The sequence below is a fragment of the Oncorhynchus masou genome, chromosome 27 (assembly GCF_036934945.1).
Source record: "Oncorhynchus masou masou isolate Uvic2021 chromosome 27, UVic_Omas_1.1, whole genome shotgun sequence".
Classification (NCBI taxonomy): Eukaryota; Metazoa; Chordata; class Actinopteri; order Salmoniformes; family Salmonidae; genus Oncorhynchus; species Oncorhynchus masou.
Genome location: NC_088238.1, coordinates 43205708 through 43223331, shown reverse-complemented (window position 1 = coordinate 43223331; position 17624 = coordinate 43205708). Strand labels below are relative to the sequence as shown.

Sequence of the window (17624 nt, the reverse complement as noted above, 5' to 3'; positions counted from 1 at the left end):
AAAATGAAAAATGGATCAGTGATGGCTCAAAGGCCGGTGATGTCGACCACCGAACACCACCCGAACAAGGAGAGGGACTGACTTCGGCGGAAGTCGTGACAGTACCCCCCCCCCCCTGACATGCGGCCCCAGCAGCTCGTCGGCACCGACCTCGGGGACGACCCGGAGGGCGAGGCGCAGGGCGATCCGGATGGAGATGGTGGAAATCTTGCAGCATGGAAGGATCCAACATGTCCTCCACCGGAACCCAGCATCTCTCCTCCGGACCATACCCCTCCCAGTCCACAAGGTACCGAAGGCCCCTCGCCCAACGTCTCGAATCCAGTATGGAATGAACGGAGTATGCCGGGGCCCCCTCGATGTCCAGAGGGGGTGGAGGAATATCCCTCACCTCAGACTCCTGGTGCGGGCCAGCCACCACCAGCCTGAGGAGAGATACATGGAATGAGGGGTAAATGCGGTAATCGGGACCCAGCTTCTGACAGGGCAGGCGGAGGGGCAGGTTTCGGGTTGAGAGCCAGACCCTGTCCCCCGGTGTGCACACCAGGGCCTCATGCGGTGACGGTCTGCGCCAACTTTATGGCGCAGTACGGCGCGCTGAAGGTGGACATGGGCGGCGTCCCATGTTTCTTCCGCGCACCGGAACCAGTTGTACACCGCAGTCGTACACCGCAGTAGTACACCGCAGTAGTACACCGCAGTCGTACACCGCAGGAGCCTCGGTTAGTGGAGGAGTGGCGGAGTGAGTTCTGGGCCATCTCTGCCTAGGGCACGAACGCCGCCCTCTCCCCCGGCCGGTCCTAGAAATAAGACCTCAGAAACCTACCCATATCGTGGTTAACACTCTCCACCTGCCCGATACTGTCGAGGTGAAAACCTGAGGTAAGGCTGACCGAGACCCCCAGACGTTCCATGAACGCCCTCCAGACCCTTGACGTGAACTGGGGACCCTGATCAGACACTATATCCTCAGGCACCCCGTAGTACCGTAAGACGTGTGTAAACAGGGCCTCCGCAGTTTGTAGGGCCGTAGGGAGACCGGACAATGGGAGGAGACGTAGGGACTGAGAAAAAATGATCCACAACGACCAGGATCGTGGTGTTACCCTGTGAAGGTGGAAGATCGGTTAGGAAATCCACCGACAGGTGCGACCATGGCCGGTAAGGGTTGTAACTCACCTGTGGGCAAGTGTCTAGGAGCCTTGCATTGGGCACACACCGAGCAGGAGGAAGCCTAAACCCTCACGTCCTTAGCTTAAGTGGGCCACCAGTACTTCCCACCAAGACAGCGCACTGTCCGACCGATCCCAGGATGACCAGAGGAGGGTGACGTGTGGGCCCAATAGATCAGCCGGTCGCGGATAGCAGACGGAACGTACAGACGCCCCGCTGGACACTGATGAGGAGCGGGCTCTGCATAGCCCGCTCAATGTCCGCGTCCAGCTCCCACACTACCGGCGCCACCAAACCAGAGGCGGGGAGTATGGGAGTGGGATCCATGGGCCGCTCCTCTGTGTCATACAGCTGGGACAATGCGTCTGCCTTAACGTTCTGGGAGCCTGGTCTGTAAGAAAGGGTAAACACAAAATGGGTGAAAACATGGCCTGGCGAGGGTTCAGTCTCCTCGCCGCCCGGATGTACTCCAGATTGCGGTGGTCAGTCCAGATGAGAAAAGGGTGTCTAGCCCCCTCAAGTCAATGTCTCCACGCCTTCAGGGCCTTGACGGCAGCCAACAACTCCCGGTCCCCCATGTCATAGTTTCGCTCCGCTGGGCTGAGCTTCTTCGAGAAGATGTGTGGTGGCATTTTTCTGCTTTACCAAATGAGGAGAGAGTTACAATCTTCACACACCAGTCAGAGTTACACTTCAAATACATATTTTTTTAATAAGAGCTTTGCAATAGCCCTTTGACTTTCAACAATTCACTATTTCTAATGACCTGTTGAGAAGTACCACCAGAAAAGTACAAAGATCTTTTATAGCCAAGATAAACCCCTCTCAACATACATGACAAATCACAGATCTTAGGAACAGTTCAAAGTTTAAGATTTGTATGAAAGATATCTATAAAACATAGCAGACAGTTACTGCTGTGTCAACAGTTCTCATTCTCACTTTGATATATCAGCTGATGTAAGAAGGGCTATATAAATACATTTGATTTGATTTTAATTTGATTTACATAAGGCAGTGTGAAGAAAAGAAGAGAGAGGAGAGAGAATGCGAACAAATAAAAGAACACGAAAGTGGAACTGAAGATGAAGAAGAATATGGGTCTTGCGAGAGTCACAAGGACTCCCGAGCGCATGCCGGCGGCCAACAGAACATAAAACAGCAACTGGATCAATCGAGGGAGACATTGAGGCGCCTGTCAAACATGGTGGTGCAAAGTGAGGTAGCACCATTACAGGGTGAATTTAAAAACATACAGCCCTGAACATCACAGAGACTGGAGATTAAACAAACTGAATGGATGAAGACACAGCCAGGTGAAGATGACCGTCCTGTGGGAACTTACCCTCTGGTGATAAAACCCTCTGGTACAGGACAACTGTACTATGATTACAAACCATGGAGTTTTGGGGACTTGGACACAGCAGCGAAACAATTGCCCCGCCTATCTAAAGGAGCAGACAGGTGCATTCACACCTTTGAGACTGTTATAGCCTCACACCATCAGCTGTGCCTGGGTGACCTCAGAGCTCTCACGGCTAAGGTCCTGACCCCTGGACAGTGTGACTCTGTTTGGGGTCAACTACAACTTATCATGCCATGTCGAACTGCCGTTTACACATTTCAGACAACCGGCAGTTGAGGGAAATGTTTCCCACCACCGGAGACGTTGCCAGACTGGGTTAACTACTTTTCACTGATATGATGATATTCTCAACTGGATGGATAAACTTTAGACAGAGTGGCAAGGAGAAGCCACTGAGAGGTTTGACTCCTCTGATACCACTGAAAACCTCCTCTATGCCAGACTCTGCAGGAATCTCCCTGAGTGGGTCAGAGATAAACTGATGAATGTTGTGGGATGGGACAGATTTGAAGGCCCTACTAAAGAGGGCCACATTAGACATCACTTCAGAGCCTTGAAAAAGATGAAGACTGAAGAAAAAGCAAAGAAGGCTGGCCTTGACACACAAGAAAGCCCAACTGGACAAAGGAAAAACCAACAATCTTAATGGTGGCTGTAACCCCAGCTGCCCTGTAGCAGCAACCTCCTCCACCGCCTGCTCCACAGTTTACCCAAGCACTTGCTACTCAGTTCCCTCCTCAACCATATGGGAACCCACAACCATACCTACCCACACAGAGACAACCTCTGTGTGCTGGTACTGCGGTGTGGCAGGCCATATGAGAAACATGTGCCCTCACCAACCACAGCAGCAGCAGCAGCCGCCCTGGCAGCAGAGAGGGAGAGGTCAATGGAGAGGGAATGCTGGCAGAGGGAACTTCCAAGGTGGAAGACCAGCCTACACTGGACAGCCTCAGCCTGCCTTTTCCCAGACTCAGCCAATGAATGGTCGACAATATGGATGGCCCAACAGCCTCCTGCGACAAACCAGATGTGTACCGCAGAAAAATCAACAATAGGGATGCCCTGACCCCCTTTGTAAGTGTCACCAGTACATTTTTCCAGATGGCACCAAAGAACCAATCATTACAGCTTCACCTTATGATTCAACAATGCTCTGTTGTTAACCCAGCACAACTGCAAGTGTCTCTGGAAGATAGAGAACCACACAACTGTCCTGATTTGGTCCAACCTGACTAACCTTTACGATGAACTTCTTGAGCTCTCTGATGTTACTCTCTTTGTTGATGGCTCTGTCTTTATTGATAGGGAGACTGGTAGGAAACAGGCAGGGTTTGGTATAGTCTCACTGTATAGGACATTGTTGATTGAACAGCCCTTGCCTGAACATTGCTCAGCACAACAAGCTGAGCTCCTGGCCCTTACTGAAGCATGAATATTAGGTAGTGGTTTGACGATTAACATTTATTCTGACTCTGCATACGCCATTGGTGTTTGCCTCTCCTGTGTTGGCGTTTGGAAGGGTAGGGACTTTGTCTGATACCCCTATTAAACACTGTTTACAGATTGGAGCCCTGCTGGAGGCCATGTTGCTTCCAGCTGAGTTAGCTATTCTTAGGGTCCATGCCCACACAGGTAATACTGACAGCATTAGTTTGGGTAATGCAGCTGCTGCTGATGCTGCTGCTAAGAATGCTGCTTCCCGCTGCCATACTCATGCTGTTCTGCTTGCCTCCCCGTGTACGTCTGAAATCACTGATCTGGACCAACACCAGGCTGCGGATGCACTTAATCATCCCTCGTGGGAGTCTAGAGATTGCTCTAGGGGCCCTGATGATCTGTGGATCCCTCTCTGGCAAACCAGTTCTGCCTCTACCTCTCGTCTCCTCTGTGTGTCGCCTGGCCCAAGGGATGGGTCACGTGCCAAGGGGGGAGATGGTAAGACTAATATCTGACACCTGGTTTTGTCCAAATCTGATTGAAATTTGCAAAACACACATGTTAAATGTACTACATGCATGCAATACAACACTGGTTACGGTACCCCCCTGAAACCAGGGAAATTTCCAGCGCTGGCTGGCCTGTTCACCCATTTAGCTATGGAAAGACAGAAAGAGATACTGCCTGGTAATAACTGACCGCTTTACCAGGTGGGTCAAAGCATTTCCAACCGTGCACTGTGATGCCAAAACAGTAGCGAAACTTCTGGTAAGGGAAATTATCCATAGATTTGTTATTCCAGAATTTCTTTCCGCAGACAATGACACCCATTTCACAGGAGGTGTGGTTGCACAGGTGGCTGGACAATTGGGGATAGATCTGAAGTTTATTTGTATCTACCACCCACTGTCATGCTGGAATAAAGGATTTAGAGACAGACGCAGGAGTACACAATAGGGGTTTTTAATAAACCCCCCAAAAACACATATACAAAAACACTGGGATGTACCCAAACAAAAGAGCAAGGGTAAACCTTGTTAAACGATACGGGACGATACCTGTAATACACAATATATAAAACACGCAGCATAACAGCTGCACCAACGCATAGAGTTGATGTCGGAAGTTTATATACACCTTAGCCAAATACATTTAAATTCAGTTTTTCACAATTCTTGACATTTAATCCAAGTAAAAATTATGTGTTTTAGGTCAGTTAGGATCACTTTATTTTAAGAATGTGAAATGTCAGAATAATAGTATAGAGAATGATTTATTTCAGCTTTTATTTCTTTCATCACATTCCCAGTGGGTCAGATGTTTACATACACTCAATTAGTATTTGGTAGCATTGCATTTAACTTGTTTAACTTGGGCCAAACGTTTTGAGTAGCCTTCCACAAGCTTCCCACAATACATTGGTTGAATTTTGGCCCATTCCTCCTGACAGAGCTGATGTAACTGAGTCAGGTTTGGAGGCCTCCTTGCTCGCGCACACATTTTCAGTTCAGGCCACACATTTTCTATAGGATTGAGGTCAGGGCTTTGTGATGGCCACTCCAATACCTCGACTTTGTTTGTCCTTAAGCCCTTTTGCCACAACTGTGGAAGTATGCTTGGGGTAATTGTCCATTTGGAAGATCCATTTGTGACCAAGCTTTAACTTCCTGAGAGATGTCTTGAGATGTTGTTTCAATATATCCACATAATTGTCCTACCTCATGATGCCATCTATTTTGTGAAGTGCACCAGTCCCTGCCGTAGCAAAGCACCCTCACAACATGATGCCATCTATTTTGTGAAGTGCACCAGTCCATCCTGCAGAAAAGCACCCCCACAACATGATGCTTCCACCCCGTTGCTTCACGGTTGGGTTGGTGATCTTCAGCTTGCAAGCCTCCCCTTTCCCTCCAAACATAATGACGGTCATTATGGCCAAACAGTTCTCTTTTGGTTTCATCAGACCAGAGGACATTTCTCCAAAAAGTACGATCTTTGTCCCCATGTGCAGTTGTTAACCGTAGTCTGGCTTTTACATGGCGGTTTTGGAGCAGTTGCTTCTTCTTTGCTGAGCGGCCTTTCAGGTTATGTCGATATAGGACTCGTTTTACTGTGGATGTACCTGTTTCCTCCAGCATCTTCATAAGGTACTTTGCTGTTGTTCTGGGATTGATTTGCACTTTTCACACCAAATACATTCATCTTAGGAGACAGAATGCGTCTCCTTCCTGAGCGGTATGACGGCTGCTTGGTCCCATGGTGTTTATACTTGCGTACTATTGTTTGTACAGATGAACGTGGTACCTTCAGGCATTTGGAAATTGCTCCAAAGGATGAACCAGACCTGTGGTCTACAATTTGTTTTCTGAGGTCTTGGCTGATTTCTTTTGATTTTCCCATGATGTCAAGCAAAGAGGCACTGAGTTTGAAAGTAAATAAATCCCATTTTTCCCATGATGTCAAGCAAAGAGGCACTGAGTTTGAAGGTAGGCCTTGAAATACATCCACAGGTACACCTTCAATTGACTCAAATGATGTCAATTAGCCTAAAAGAAGCTTCTAAAGCCATGACATAATTTTCTGGAATTTTCCAAGCTGTTTAAAGGCACAGTCAACTTAGTGTATGTCAACTGCTGACTCACTGGAATTGTGATACAGTGAATTAATTATAAGTGAAATAATCTGTCTAAACTATTATTGGAAAAATGACTTGTGTCATGCACACAGTAGATTTCCTAACCGACTTGCCAAAAACTATAGTTTGTTAACAAGAAATTTGTGGAGTGGTTGAAAAACGATAATGACTCCAACATAAGTGTATGTAAACTTCTGACTTCAACTGTATATATACAGTACCAGTCAAAAGTTTTAAAACACCTACTCATTCAAGGGTTTTTCTTTATTTTTACTATTTTCTACATTGTAGAATAATAGTGAAGACATCAACACTATGAAATAACACATATGGAATCATGTAGTAACCAAAAAATTCTTAAACAAATCAAAATATATTTTATATTTGAGATTCTTCAAAGTAGCCACCCTTTGCCTTGATGACAGCTTTGCACACTTTTGGCATTATCTCAACCAGCTTAATGAGGTAGCCACCTGGAATGCATTTAAAGGAACAGGCGTGCCTTGTTAAAAGTTCATTTGTGGAATTAATTTTCTTAATGCGTTTGAGCCAATCGGTTGTGTTATGACAAAGGAGGGGTGGTAACAAAATATAGCCCTATTTGGTAAAAGACCAAGTCCATATTATGGCAAGAACAGTTCAAATAAGCAAAGAGAAACGACAGTCCATCATTACTTTAAGACATGAAGGTTAGGCAATCTGGGAAAAATCTATAACTTTTAAGGTTTCTTCAAGTGCAGTGACAAAAACCATCAAGTGCTATGATGAAACTGGGTCTCATGAGGACCACCACAGGAAAGGATGACCCAGAGTTACTTCTGCTGCAGAGGATACGTTAATTAGAGTTAACTGCACCTCAGATTTCCGCCCAAGTAAATGCTTCGCAGGAGTTCATGTAACAGACACATCTCAACATCAACTGTTCAGAGGAGACTGTGTGAATTAGGCCTTCATGGTCGAATTGCTTCAAAGAAACCACTACAACGAACACCAATAATAAGAAGAGAATTGATTGGGCCAAGAAACACGAGCAATGGACAATAGACCAGTGGAAATCTATCCTTTGGTCTGATCTGACCTTTGGTCCAAATTTGAGATTTTTGGTTCCAACTGCCGTGTCTTTGTGTATGCCGAGTAGGTGAACAGATGATCTCTGCATGTGTGGTCCCACCGTTAAGCATGGAGGTGTGATGGTGTTGGGGTACTTTGCTGCTAACAGTGTCAGTGGTTTATTTTGAATTCAAGGCACACTTAACCAGCATGGGTACCACAACATCGATACGCCATCCCATCTGGTTTACGCTTAGTGGGACTATCATTTGCCAATTGAGCTGGTTTGCGATGAGTTGGACCTCAGATTGAAGGAACAGCAGCATATGTGGGAACTGCTTCAAGACTGCTGAAAAAGCATTCCAGGTGAAGCTGGTTGAGAGAATGCCAAGAGTGTGGAAAGCTGTCATCAAGGCAAAGCATGGCTACTTTGAAGAATCTCAAATATAAAATATATTTTGATTAACCCTTTTTTGCTTACTACATGATTCTATATGTGTTATTTCATAATATTTATGTCCTCACTATTATTCTACAATGTAGAAAATAGTACAAATAAAGAAAACCCCTTGAATGTGTAGGTGTGTCCAAACTTTTGACTGGTACTGTATATATATATAATTGTTTACATTGAATTTAGCATAATGATTATGGCTTCATATGGCAGGAAAAAGCTGTTTTCGGTGTTAGAAAAATGCAACATTCTCCAACTTCTGGACTGGTGGTTTACCTCCCCTCTGGACCACACCCAAGCCATCCTCACATACTTTATACTTTGTGCCCCCTCAGATTTTTGGGGTGCATAATGCCACTTGGTCAATAGCGATTTAATGTTATTTTTTAATCATCATTGCAAGTATTGGCTAAACAGGAGGAAAACTTCTGGCTATATGACAGCAACTATAAGGATTGTATCATCAAACAAAATGCTAATTGTTCTGTCCCCAATGCAACGTGTTGACTGCATATTGCTTGTGCTACTACGGCAATATCTGTTACAACAGACAGAGAAGGTTGTAGCCTTCACAATATTTTTGGAACGCAGCTGTTCAGAAATATGAGGAAGAGACATAGGATTCATCATCATATCGATCAAATTGGTTGATGGTTCAGAAGAGGGTGAGTAAAGAGATTTCCGAAAGTTTCCAGAGGGGCGGGGGCGAAAACTCCCTTTTTCGTAACATTAGCCTTTTCCCAATGCTAAACTGCCTGAGTAAGACATCTTCAATTATCCATCGTCGTTGGTGTGGCCCATATGCTGCCGTACAGAGGAAAGTACAGGCGCGAGACCAATTGATGTCGTTAAATCATCGTTGGAACACCCACTGTAGAACTTTTATTTTGAAAAAGTGCCGGAAACGCTGTATCTCTCGTCTTTAAACTCGTGTTTTCGTCACTGTACTGAACGGACTCATCAACAGAGGTAGATTACTTTTTATATAAAGCAACATTATGCCCAAACGTTGATTATTGGCTTTTCATGTAGCTCTTGTTGAATGGAAGGTCATCTCTCTGCATTTTGAATTCAGCACAAACTATAGGCTACTGTTGTCGCGTGCTTGTACAATTCAACTTTCACCTACTTTCATCTCTTCAAGCTCGTCGACTGCTTTACAACTACAATAAGGAAGAACATAAATTCAGTTTAAACACATTTGTTTCCTCCATCATGGATAAAGCAATGCAATAACTAAGGTAGCCGATGAAATCAAATCAAATTATATAGCCCTTCGAACATCAGCTGATATCTCAAAGTGCTGTACAGAAACCCAGCCTAAAACCCCAAACAGCAAGCAATGCAGGTGTTGAAGCACGTTGGCCAGGAAAAACTCCCTAGAAAGGCCAAAACCTAGGAAGAACCCTAGAGAGGAACCAGGCTATGAGGGGTAGGGCCCAGAGTTTTAAAACTCAACTCCAGGATTTATGATGGAGTTGAGCGGTGACTAGTGTTTTTTATCAAAAACTCCTGATTTCAGCACTCAAAGAATAGGCTGCAATTGCACAAGTCACCGCTCAACTCCATCGTAAATCGTGGAGTTGAGTGTAGTCTGCTATTGCTAAGGGAGCTTGTAAGTAAGACGTTCAGTTGTGTTTTTGCACCCTGAATATGTGAGCCTACTGTATGTGTGTGCATTGCGAAATATTCTTTCTTTCCAGGTAATGCTGCGGAGTCTTGTTAGCAGGTGCCTTTTGACCAATCCAGTCGCAGGTCAGACAAGAAAGATGTCAGGAGGCAGTCTTGCTGGGTCTCAAAGCAGTCTTGCAGGGAAGGTTGCCATAGTCACTGCCTCCACAGATGGGTAAGTAATGGCCGTACCAGCCGTTTTGCTGGGGTTATATTTCATTTGTTTACAGTGAATTGCTCTCCTGCTCTATGTTCCTTATAGTGATTTCTGACCACTTGACTTGACCTGGAAATTATATCTGGACAATTAGCCTATATTGTGTAACTAGGGTAACTAAGGTATATCTACAGTATAAGGCCCAGAGATTTCCCTGGTTAGGTCATCCTGGCAGGAAAACTCTGGGCCCTACAGTATGTCATGCAAAATATACATATTTCTTCTACTGACTGGGACTTGTGGCATCTCTTCCAGAATAGGTTTGGCTGCAGCCCAGGCTCTGGGGCAGAGAGGGGCTCACGTCGTGGTGAGTAGCAGACGGCAGTCAAACGTCGACAAGGCCGTGGCACTACTGCAGAGTGAGAAGATACAAGTGACCGGGACGACTTGCAACGTTGGGAATAGTGAGGACAGAGCTAGACTTGTTGACATGGTAAAAAAAAAAACTCCATACAGTTTGGTCCCATTCTAACGGTTGCATCCAGAGTAAACATTAATTAATCATTCTGGCTTGGCCTTATACAGGTCGATTTAATACATGATCACAGGCATCAGTCATAAGCCTAAACTGAATTTCACTGTTATTATTTTCTGTTTTGATGTTTAGACAGTGGAACAGTGTGGTGGTGTGGACATCTTCGTTTCGAACGCTGCAGTCAACCCTTTCTTTGGGAACATTATGGACTCGACCAAAGCAGTCTGGGATAAGGTGTGTGCCTGGCATCCCTATTATCTAGGTCAGTGTTTTTTCATCTTGTTCCTGGCTCATGTTGTGGTGAGTAGCAGACGCCAGTCAAACGTCGACCGTGGCACTACTGCAGAGTTGATGATTTGAATCAGGTTTGTAGTGCTAAGGCAAACACGAAAATGTGAACCCCTTTGTGTCCCCAGGACCAGGATTAAGAAACACTCATTTAAATAACCAAACACAAAATGCATCAAATAACCATACATTTAGGAAGATATAGTTTCACTTAGTCTGAGAAGGATGATAGCATATGAGAAAAGTGGTTTTTGTCCCAAAAAAGAGAGTTGCGATATCAGCTGATTTTTATATCGTGCACTTCACACAGATCCTGGATGTCAATGTAAAGTCGGCCTTTCTTATGACCCAACTGGTGGTGCCGCATATGGAGAAGAGGGGGTAAGAGAGAGAACGAGGAATAGAAAGTTAGGAAAGTGTTTTGTGAGCTATAACATATCTGTTTTCCAGGGGTGGGAGTGTTGTGTTTGTGTCCTCTGTCGCTGGGTACCAGCCTATGCAGGTAAGTTCTTCTGATTTGACCTCTAAATTCCTCTTGGTATGATCATTAGATCAATTTGCATTGTTATGGAGAATTCTTACTTTCTTTGACCTCCCCACCACCAGGCACTGGGCCCTTACAGTGTGAGTAAGACAGCTCTGTTGGGACTAACCAGAGCCCTGGCCCCTGAACTGGCCCAGAGCCACATCCGGGTCAACTGTGTGGCCCCTGGTGTCATTAAGACCTCCTTCAGCCAAGCAGTGAGGACCCCCTCCCTTTCTATTCTGTCATCTTTACCTGTGTACCCTTTTCACTTCACCTACCCTCCTTACCCTCACTTCTCTTCCTGTCACATCTTTGTCCTTTGTTTCCCTCTATAATTCATACAGAGAAGGGAGTTTTGACAATTCTGTGTTCTCAGTTGTGGCAGGACGAAGACGTTGTGGACGAGTTCAAGAAGCAGCTTAGCATTAAAAGGTTGCCTTCAACTTCATACTTGGTTGTATCATTTAGGGTACATTCTTACCCTCGAGTGTTATTGTGATGTGTGGCCACAAGTGCCTCATTGTGACTGAATTGGTAGAAGTTATGACATGGTCTGTGTTTATTTATTTTAGTGGCGTACACCATGAAGTAATCCGACACTATTCATCAAGCACAAAATGAAATGCATAATCGTTGCATGTACAACTACCACCTTGTCATATAAGGTTATTTCATACAACAAAAAAATACATCCTTTCTTGTAATATTCTCCCAGGTTTGGAAAGCCAGAGGAGATCGGTGGTGTAATCGCCTTCCTGTGCTCTAAGGATGCGTCTTACATCACTGGAGAGACAATCACTGTGACTGGAGGGATGAGCTGCAGACTGTGAGGCTGATTGACTGGAAAGTGCTAATAGAATCTGGCAACACTGACACTCAACAGAAACAATGCTTTTGTAATATAATGGACTGTAAGACAGGAAGATTCACTATACATTTCAGTCATTTCTTTCTCTCAAAATCAAATGACACAAAGCCAGGAAGTGATGGGGAAGTGGACAGTCACCACCACTGATTCTTTCTGGGTATGTTTTCCAGTGGGCACTATACAGTGCAGTCAGTTACAAATAAACGGCATGTTTTTTTACTAAGCTTTTAAAGCTCCGTCACAGCACATTGTAAGCATTTGAGCGCACAAGCAGAGTCCAAACTCAGGCCAGTTTATACCTACATTGCCTTAATAAAAAGGACTACACTGCTTTACATGTTTTGGACTATTGTATTTCATTGATAGAACTACACGGTAATTAGTGAAACCAAGAGAAGTGTATAAAAGACATCCAAAACAGTTTAATACTTTGTAGTTTACACAGTAAATAGACATTGAATGTGAAAAAGGTATTACTTTACTACTTGGCAGATGCTTAATTTACATTTAATTCATGACAATCTTTAATGACATTATAGCTTAAACAGTTATTAGAATACAGTTATGAAAAGTCTGACAAGATACAAAAGTACACATTAAAACCCTACTCATTTACAGAGATAATTGACAATACTTGATTGAAAAATACATTAGAAAAAATATTTTCTCGAAGTTTTTATCACAACCAGGCATCAGAATCTGAAGATATTGAGCTGAAATAATCAGTTGAACTCTTAACAATTACTTAAATTGTCAGCCAATATAAGAAAGCTCTTGCCTCAGTTATCACAGCCATCAACGTCTGAAGATATAAGTATGACCCCTAAAAGAAAATGTGTTGGGACATCTGAACTCTTGACAATGACAGCACACAGGCTAAGTATTGGTGACATAGGTTAATCCTCGATTTCAAAATAAAAGTCACAGGTTTTTAAATAATGCTTATTGCAAAGTGATTCAAATACAAAGAATCCTAAAACTGCCAATCATTCACTTTTACAACCATGGTTGTGTTCAGTTGGCCAAACTGTAGCAAAATGTTTTTGCAGTAAGAAACATGTTCCTATTGGAAAAGTTCAGATGGTACTCTTCCTGTTTCAAAATTCATATTTTGCTCCCCATGGATGGTGAAAGGATTTTGCCGTACGTCTGAATTATTGAGTGTGTCATCGGTGTCCGTTGCCGGGAAACAGCAGGTCGGGCCAGGCTGGGCTTCCAGAACTCCCTGAGGGTGGGTACATAGGTGTCGTGCTTGGTCCTATAGTAGCGCTTCCTAAACAGCTGGAAGAGACAGCACATTAGAAAGACAAGGTAGTAGTCCATTTTATTATCCCACAATGTGAAATTTGTTTGTGGTCATTTTAAAAAGACATGCCAAACATGATAGCAGCAAGTAGGGTCTCAGTAAGGAGGAAACATTTTGAAACAGAAATATTACCTTTACTTTTTTTTGTGGTCTTCTGATGCAAAATGTTTTGTTACGATGTAACCTACTGAACATGAGGGGGGAACTAAAGGTGCATCTCGATATTCTAAAGTAACTTCAACAGGATCAATTCTTACCCTGCCTTTGAAATTCTTTGTCGCTTCATCCTCTGAATCTCCTATGACATCATCATTGTCACTGGTTACTGGTGAGGTCAGTATTTCTAGATGGAAAAACATAAGGCTTAAAATAACAAATCTAAGAGTGTTACTAGGTTACCATTGCACTGTAAACTAATTCATAAACAGTACAATGAGTTCATGCTCACAGAAATGATCAAACATTTATTATCTTTTAGGGGGTGGGGAGATTACCTGTGCTTCTCATTTGAGGCAGAGGAACAATGGCGGGAGAGCGAACTGAAGGAAGCACACAGTTCCTGAAAAATGGGATGTGTAACAATGAGTAAATGTCATACATTTCTGTTTGTATTGATAATCTTTTTACAATATAAATCGTTATGGCTCTAGTTTTAAGTATTAGTACTAGTAGTATTTTACTAGTTTAGTTGCCAGATCTGTTTGTGCTTTAACCAATTCCACAATTGTGTGTCGTCATTCCATTATGAAATGACAATGAACAACAGGGAGTTGGCTAAAGAAACCACAACCAAATCTGGCACCCAGGCTAGCATAAAAAAAAGTAGTCTTGGTTGTTTAATTAATCAGCACCAGACTCTCTCTTACTCTTTGTCAGCCGATGCTGGAAGCACCACATCGAGGGTCAACGAGCTGTCATTCAACTTCCGTTGCTGGGTCGAAGGAAGCCGCCGCACAGTTATCGTCAGCCTCTTGTTCTGTCCCCATGGAGATCTACCTGCTGTTGGTGTCTCGTTGCTGCAGGAAGGACTGTGAGGTTGTGACCTCACATGTGCAATGATGTCTGTGGAAGTCAGTCGGGGGATGAGCACTCTGGGTTGGTTAAGCAGACAGGATGTGATGTAAGAGCAGAGGTGCTGGTCTTCCGGAACCTTGAGGCCTGCAATCCCCAACTGATCCAAACAGTCCCTTCGAAGGTCCCTCTCAGTCTCTTCATCTGTATCACTCGTCAAATCCTTCTCTTCACTCCTCCTCTTCCTCCCTCTTCTCACGACTATCACCTCCTCGTCCTCTTCAGATTCCACCTCAGTATATTTTGACCTTGCCGTTGACTCTGCTTTCTTCTCCACTTCTCCTGAATCCGATTGGATAGTAACATCTTCCTTGCAAGTTCTTGGCCTGTTATTGGCTGAAGCCATGACTGGCAGGTCTTCGTTGCAAATCCCACCTATCACAGGCATGATGGGCAATGAACTGTTTTGCATCTGTCTGTGATTGGTCAATGGGGTTAAAGACTGAGGGTTTGGGGTGGAAACAAAGGCAGGCTTAGATCCTGATTGTTCGCTTTTCTGAGCTCTTCCAGAGGGAGGGAGAGATAGGGATGAGAGGATGGAGTCGCCCATACAGGGAGGAAGAGAAGCTGAAAGGAGATAACAGACTGATGAGGTTCGCTGATACATTAAACACCTAACCAGGTGTTGTGAGATATGGCTGGTGACGCCAACATAGTGGCCTGGAACGCGCCCTATGTCGACCCACCTGCCAAATCCAGGTGACCCAGGCAGATCTGGTGCTGGAGCAGGGTCCTTAGGAGCTGTGGTTGGGAGGCAGCCTTCGCACACTCCTCTAGGACAGGAGGGGCAGCAGTGAGCCAGGACACCGTCTGAGCCAGGCTAGGCACGGGGAGAAGTTGGTTCAGTCTGAGCAGGAACTCCCACAGCAGTTTCTCCAGTTCCTGGTCAAACTGAGGGCCATACTCTGAAGGAAACTCCTCCTGAAGGGAAGACGGGAGAAGAGAGGTAGGGGGAGAGAGAGAGAAAGGGACAAACAGGAGAGAGCGTGAGAAAAAAAAATAGGGGGAGAAAAAGAGGGAGACAAACAAAGAGAGCGAGAAGTTCCTAATTTGATGGTCTCTCAATAAAAGCTGTCCATTTAAGCATTGATACATTGCATCTGGGAGGAGGCAGTTTCACCATGTAGAACAGTGCTCTCTCTGTGGGGTCTCTCAGGAGGACTTCCACCAGGCCATGCAAGTTGGTGACTGCAGTCTCAATCTTCACATCCTTCTTCTGCAACATAGGCATGCAAATAACTTACAGCAAACATACTGTATTTCTCACAAAATGATTGGGGAAAATGTGTTAAAAAGGTGATAAAGGCCCATTCAAATACCACACTTGTGGTACAGAGAACTGCTGACTTAGAGGGGTCAGTATTTGACTGTCACTCACCAGTGCAGAGGAAGGAGTGAGGGCACGGATCCTGTCCAGCTGGGGAAGGATAACCGCTGGATCTGGTGGGTCCAGGCCATGACACACTTCTAAGATCAGCTATAAACAACCAGAGCCGTGAAAATTAGGGACTGAACAGCGATAGACAACAGCTCATACAGTGGAAGCACATACTGTATACATACAAGGTTGTATTCATTAGGACACACCATAGTAAAAGAAAACAAAATTGAGTCTCTTATTGGACAAGTTGAGATAGTCCCACCATGTTTGTTTGTTTTCTTTCGTTAGGTGCCAAATTAATACAACATAACTGTCCCAAAAGTCTCACCCACCCGTGCTCTCAGCCCCAGAGCCAGCTTGGCCTGGTGTCTAGATGTGAGCAAGCCAGGGACCGTCTCACAGGTTGATGTCACAAACTCCTCCAGCGTCCCATAATGCATCACATCGCGTTCCTTTATCACCTTCCACATGGCAGCAGAGACCAGCTGGAGAGGAGGGGCTAGGAGGCATAAGGAAGATAAGGGGAGGGAGATGTCTGAGGGGGAAAGAGGAATGAGTGACTGGCTGTTCTTTAAGTAATTCCTTGATTACTGAGCAGATCTTATTTTAGTTCAAATGTGTTTGATATGATATCAATGGCTCATTGTTACAATTGTTTATTGGAATTACAATTCTAATCAAAAACATCATATTACTGACAACTTCCTACCAGAGTAACCACACAAATATCAATACAAACAATATTGGGCAAAATGATACGAATGTAAGTAGTTGTTAGTAACCATTTACTACAAGCCCTTAGCCAAGCTAACGTTAATGGTTGATGACACCAGAATTTATTGACTGGGTTGTAAAACTGTCTGGCAACTGTCAATGTCACTGATTTTACACTAACTAGCGGTCTTGTTTTACGAGACTAATTACTACTGGTATAAGAGATGGTTGAACAAGCTAGTATGGCAACCACCGCAGGGTTTGGATTGTTCTGAACTGATTAAAGTAATTTAGCCCGCCACGGCAGTTAGTTATGCCGTGTCTTTACGGTCAATGGTTGCTAACTACTGCTACTAGTTCACTAGTGTCAATGCAAAGAGAAAACAATTAGAAACCAAATATAATCAAAGGTAATTACCCATTTCAGATAACTTCTTAGTTGCCATATCGTCCAGTCCGAATTTAGGCAAAGTTAGCTCGATTTCTATAGCTGAGATAGTTAACGTTGTATGCGAACTAACAAAGTGCTTATTCTGAGATTGCTGGATATTGTTAACGACGAGGTTACAACAGTGGCTAACTAGCTATACAAACTGAAAATATGCAACTCTTGAAGTTCTGTATCTACTACACTGACTTTGAAAGTTTGGACATTTTAAGAAGAAAAACAATCTGTGTTCTTTTATATCTCAATCACCATGTCTTCTCCCGCCTTGTCCAGGATACTTTCCTTTCAGGATGTGACGTATGTGATGGCTCTGGCAGTAGTAATGCCGTGTTCAAAACAGCTGGGAACTTAATTCATTTTTTTTAACCTTTATTTAACCAGGCAAGTCAGTTAAGAACAAATTCTTATTTCCATTGACGGCCTGGGAACCTTGGGTTAACTGCCTGTTCAGGGGCAGTATGATAGATTTGTACCTTGTCAGCTCGGGGGTTTGAACTCGACAGCTCTAACCACTAGGCTACACTGCCGCTCCAAATTTAAA

The 17624-nt window shown here is 44.3% G+C and overlaps 2 protein-coding genes across 4 annotated transcripts; one reads left to right on the top strand and one right to left on the bottom strand.

Annotated features, from left to right (window-relative positions):
• Positions 1-8891: 8891 nt before the first annotated feature.
• LOC135516228 (dehydrogenase/reductase SDR family member 4-like) lies at positions 8892-12260 on the top strand. Its single transcript, XM_064940366.1, has 9 exons — positions 8892-9087; positions 9822-9964; positions 10262-10439; positions 10614-10715; positions 11080-11150; positions 11220-11271; positions 11376-11510; positions 11672-11727; positions 12011-12260. Exons 2-9 carry the CDS (start codon positions 9825-9827, stop codon positions 12123-12125), a joined length of 849 nt encoding a protein of 282 aa, XP_064796438.1. The 5' UTR covers positions 8892-9087; positions 9822-9824; the 3' UTR covers positions 12126-12260.
• A 305-nt stretch (positions 12261-12565) lies between these two features.
• LOC135516227 (uncharacterized) lies at positions 12566-17367 on the bottom strand. Of its 3 annotated transcripts, none has more exons than XM_064940363.1 (9): positions 17054-17367; positions 16254-16456; positions 15919-16017; positions 15661-15756; positions 15227-15461; positions 14336-15107; positions 13964-14028; positions 13727-13812; positions 12566-13444 (listed from the first exon to the last, which is right to left on the bottom strand). In XM_064940363.1, the coding sequence occupies exons 1-9, from the start codon at positions 17079-17081 to the stop codon at positions 13268-13270; spliced, it is 1761 nt and encodes a 586-aa protein (XP_064796435.1). In that variant the 5' UTR covers positions 17082-17367; the 3' UTR covers positions 12566-13267. The 3 variants fall into 3 exon arrangements, with proteins under 3 accessions (XP_064796435.1, XP_064796436.1, XP_064796437.1); XM_064940364.1 differs by having other exon boundaries at positions 16254-16420; XM_064940365.1 differs by having other exon boundaries at positions 13331-13436.
• Between the last annotated feature and the right edge of the window lie 257 nt (positions 17368-17624).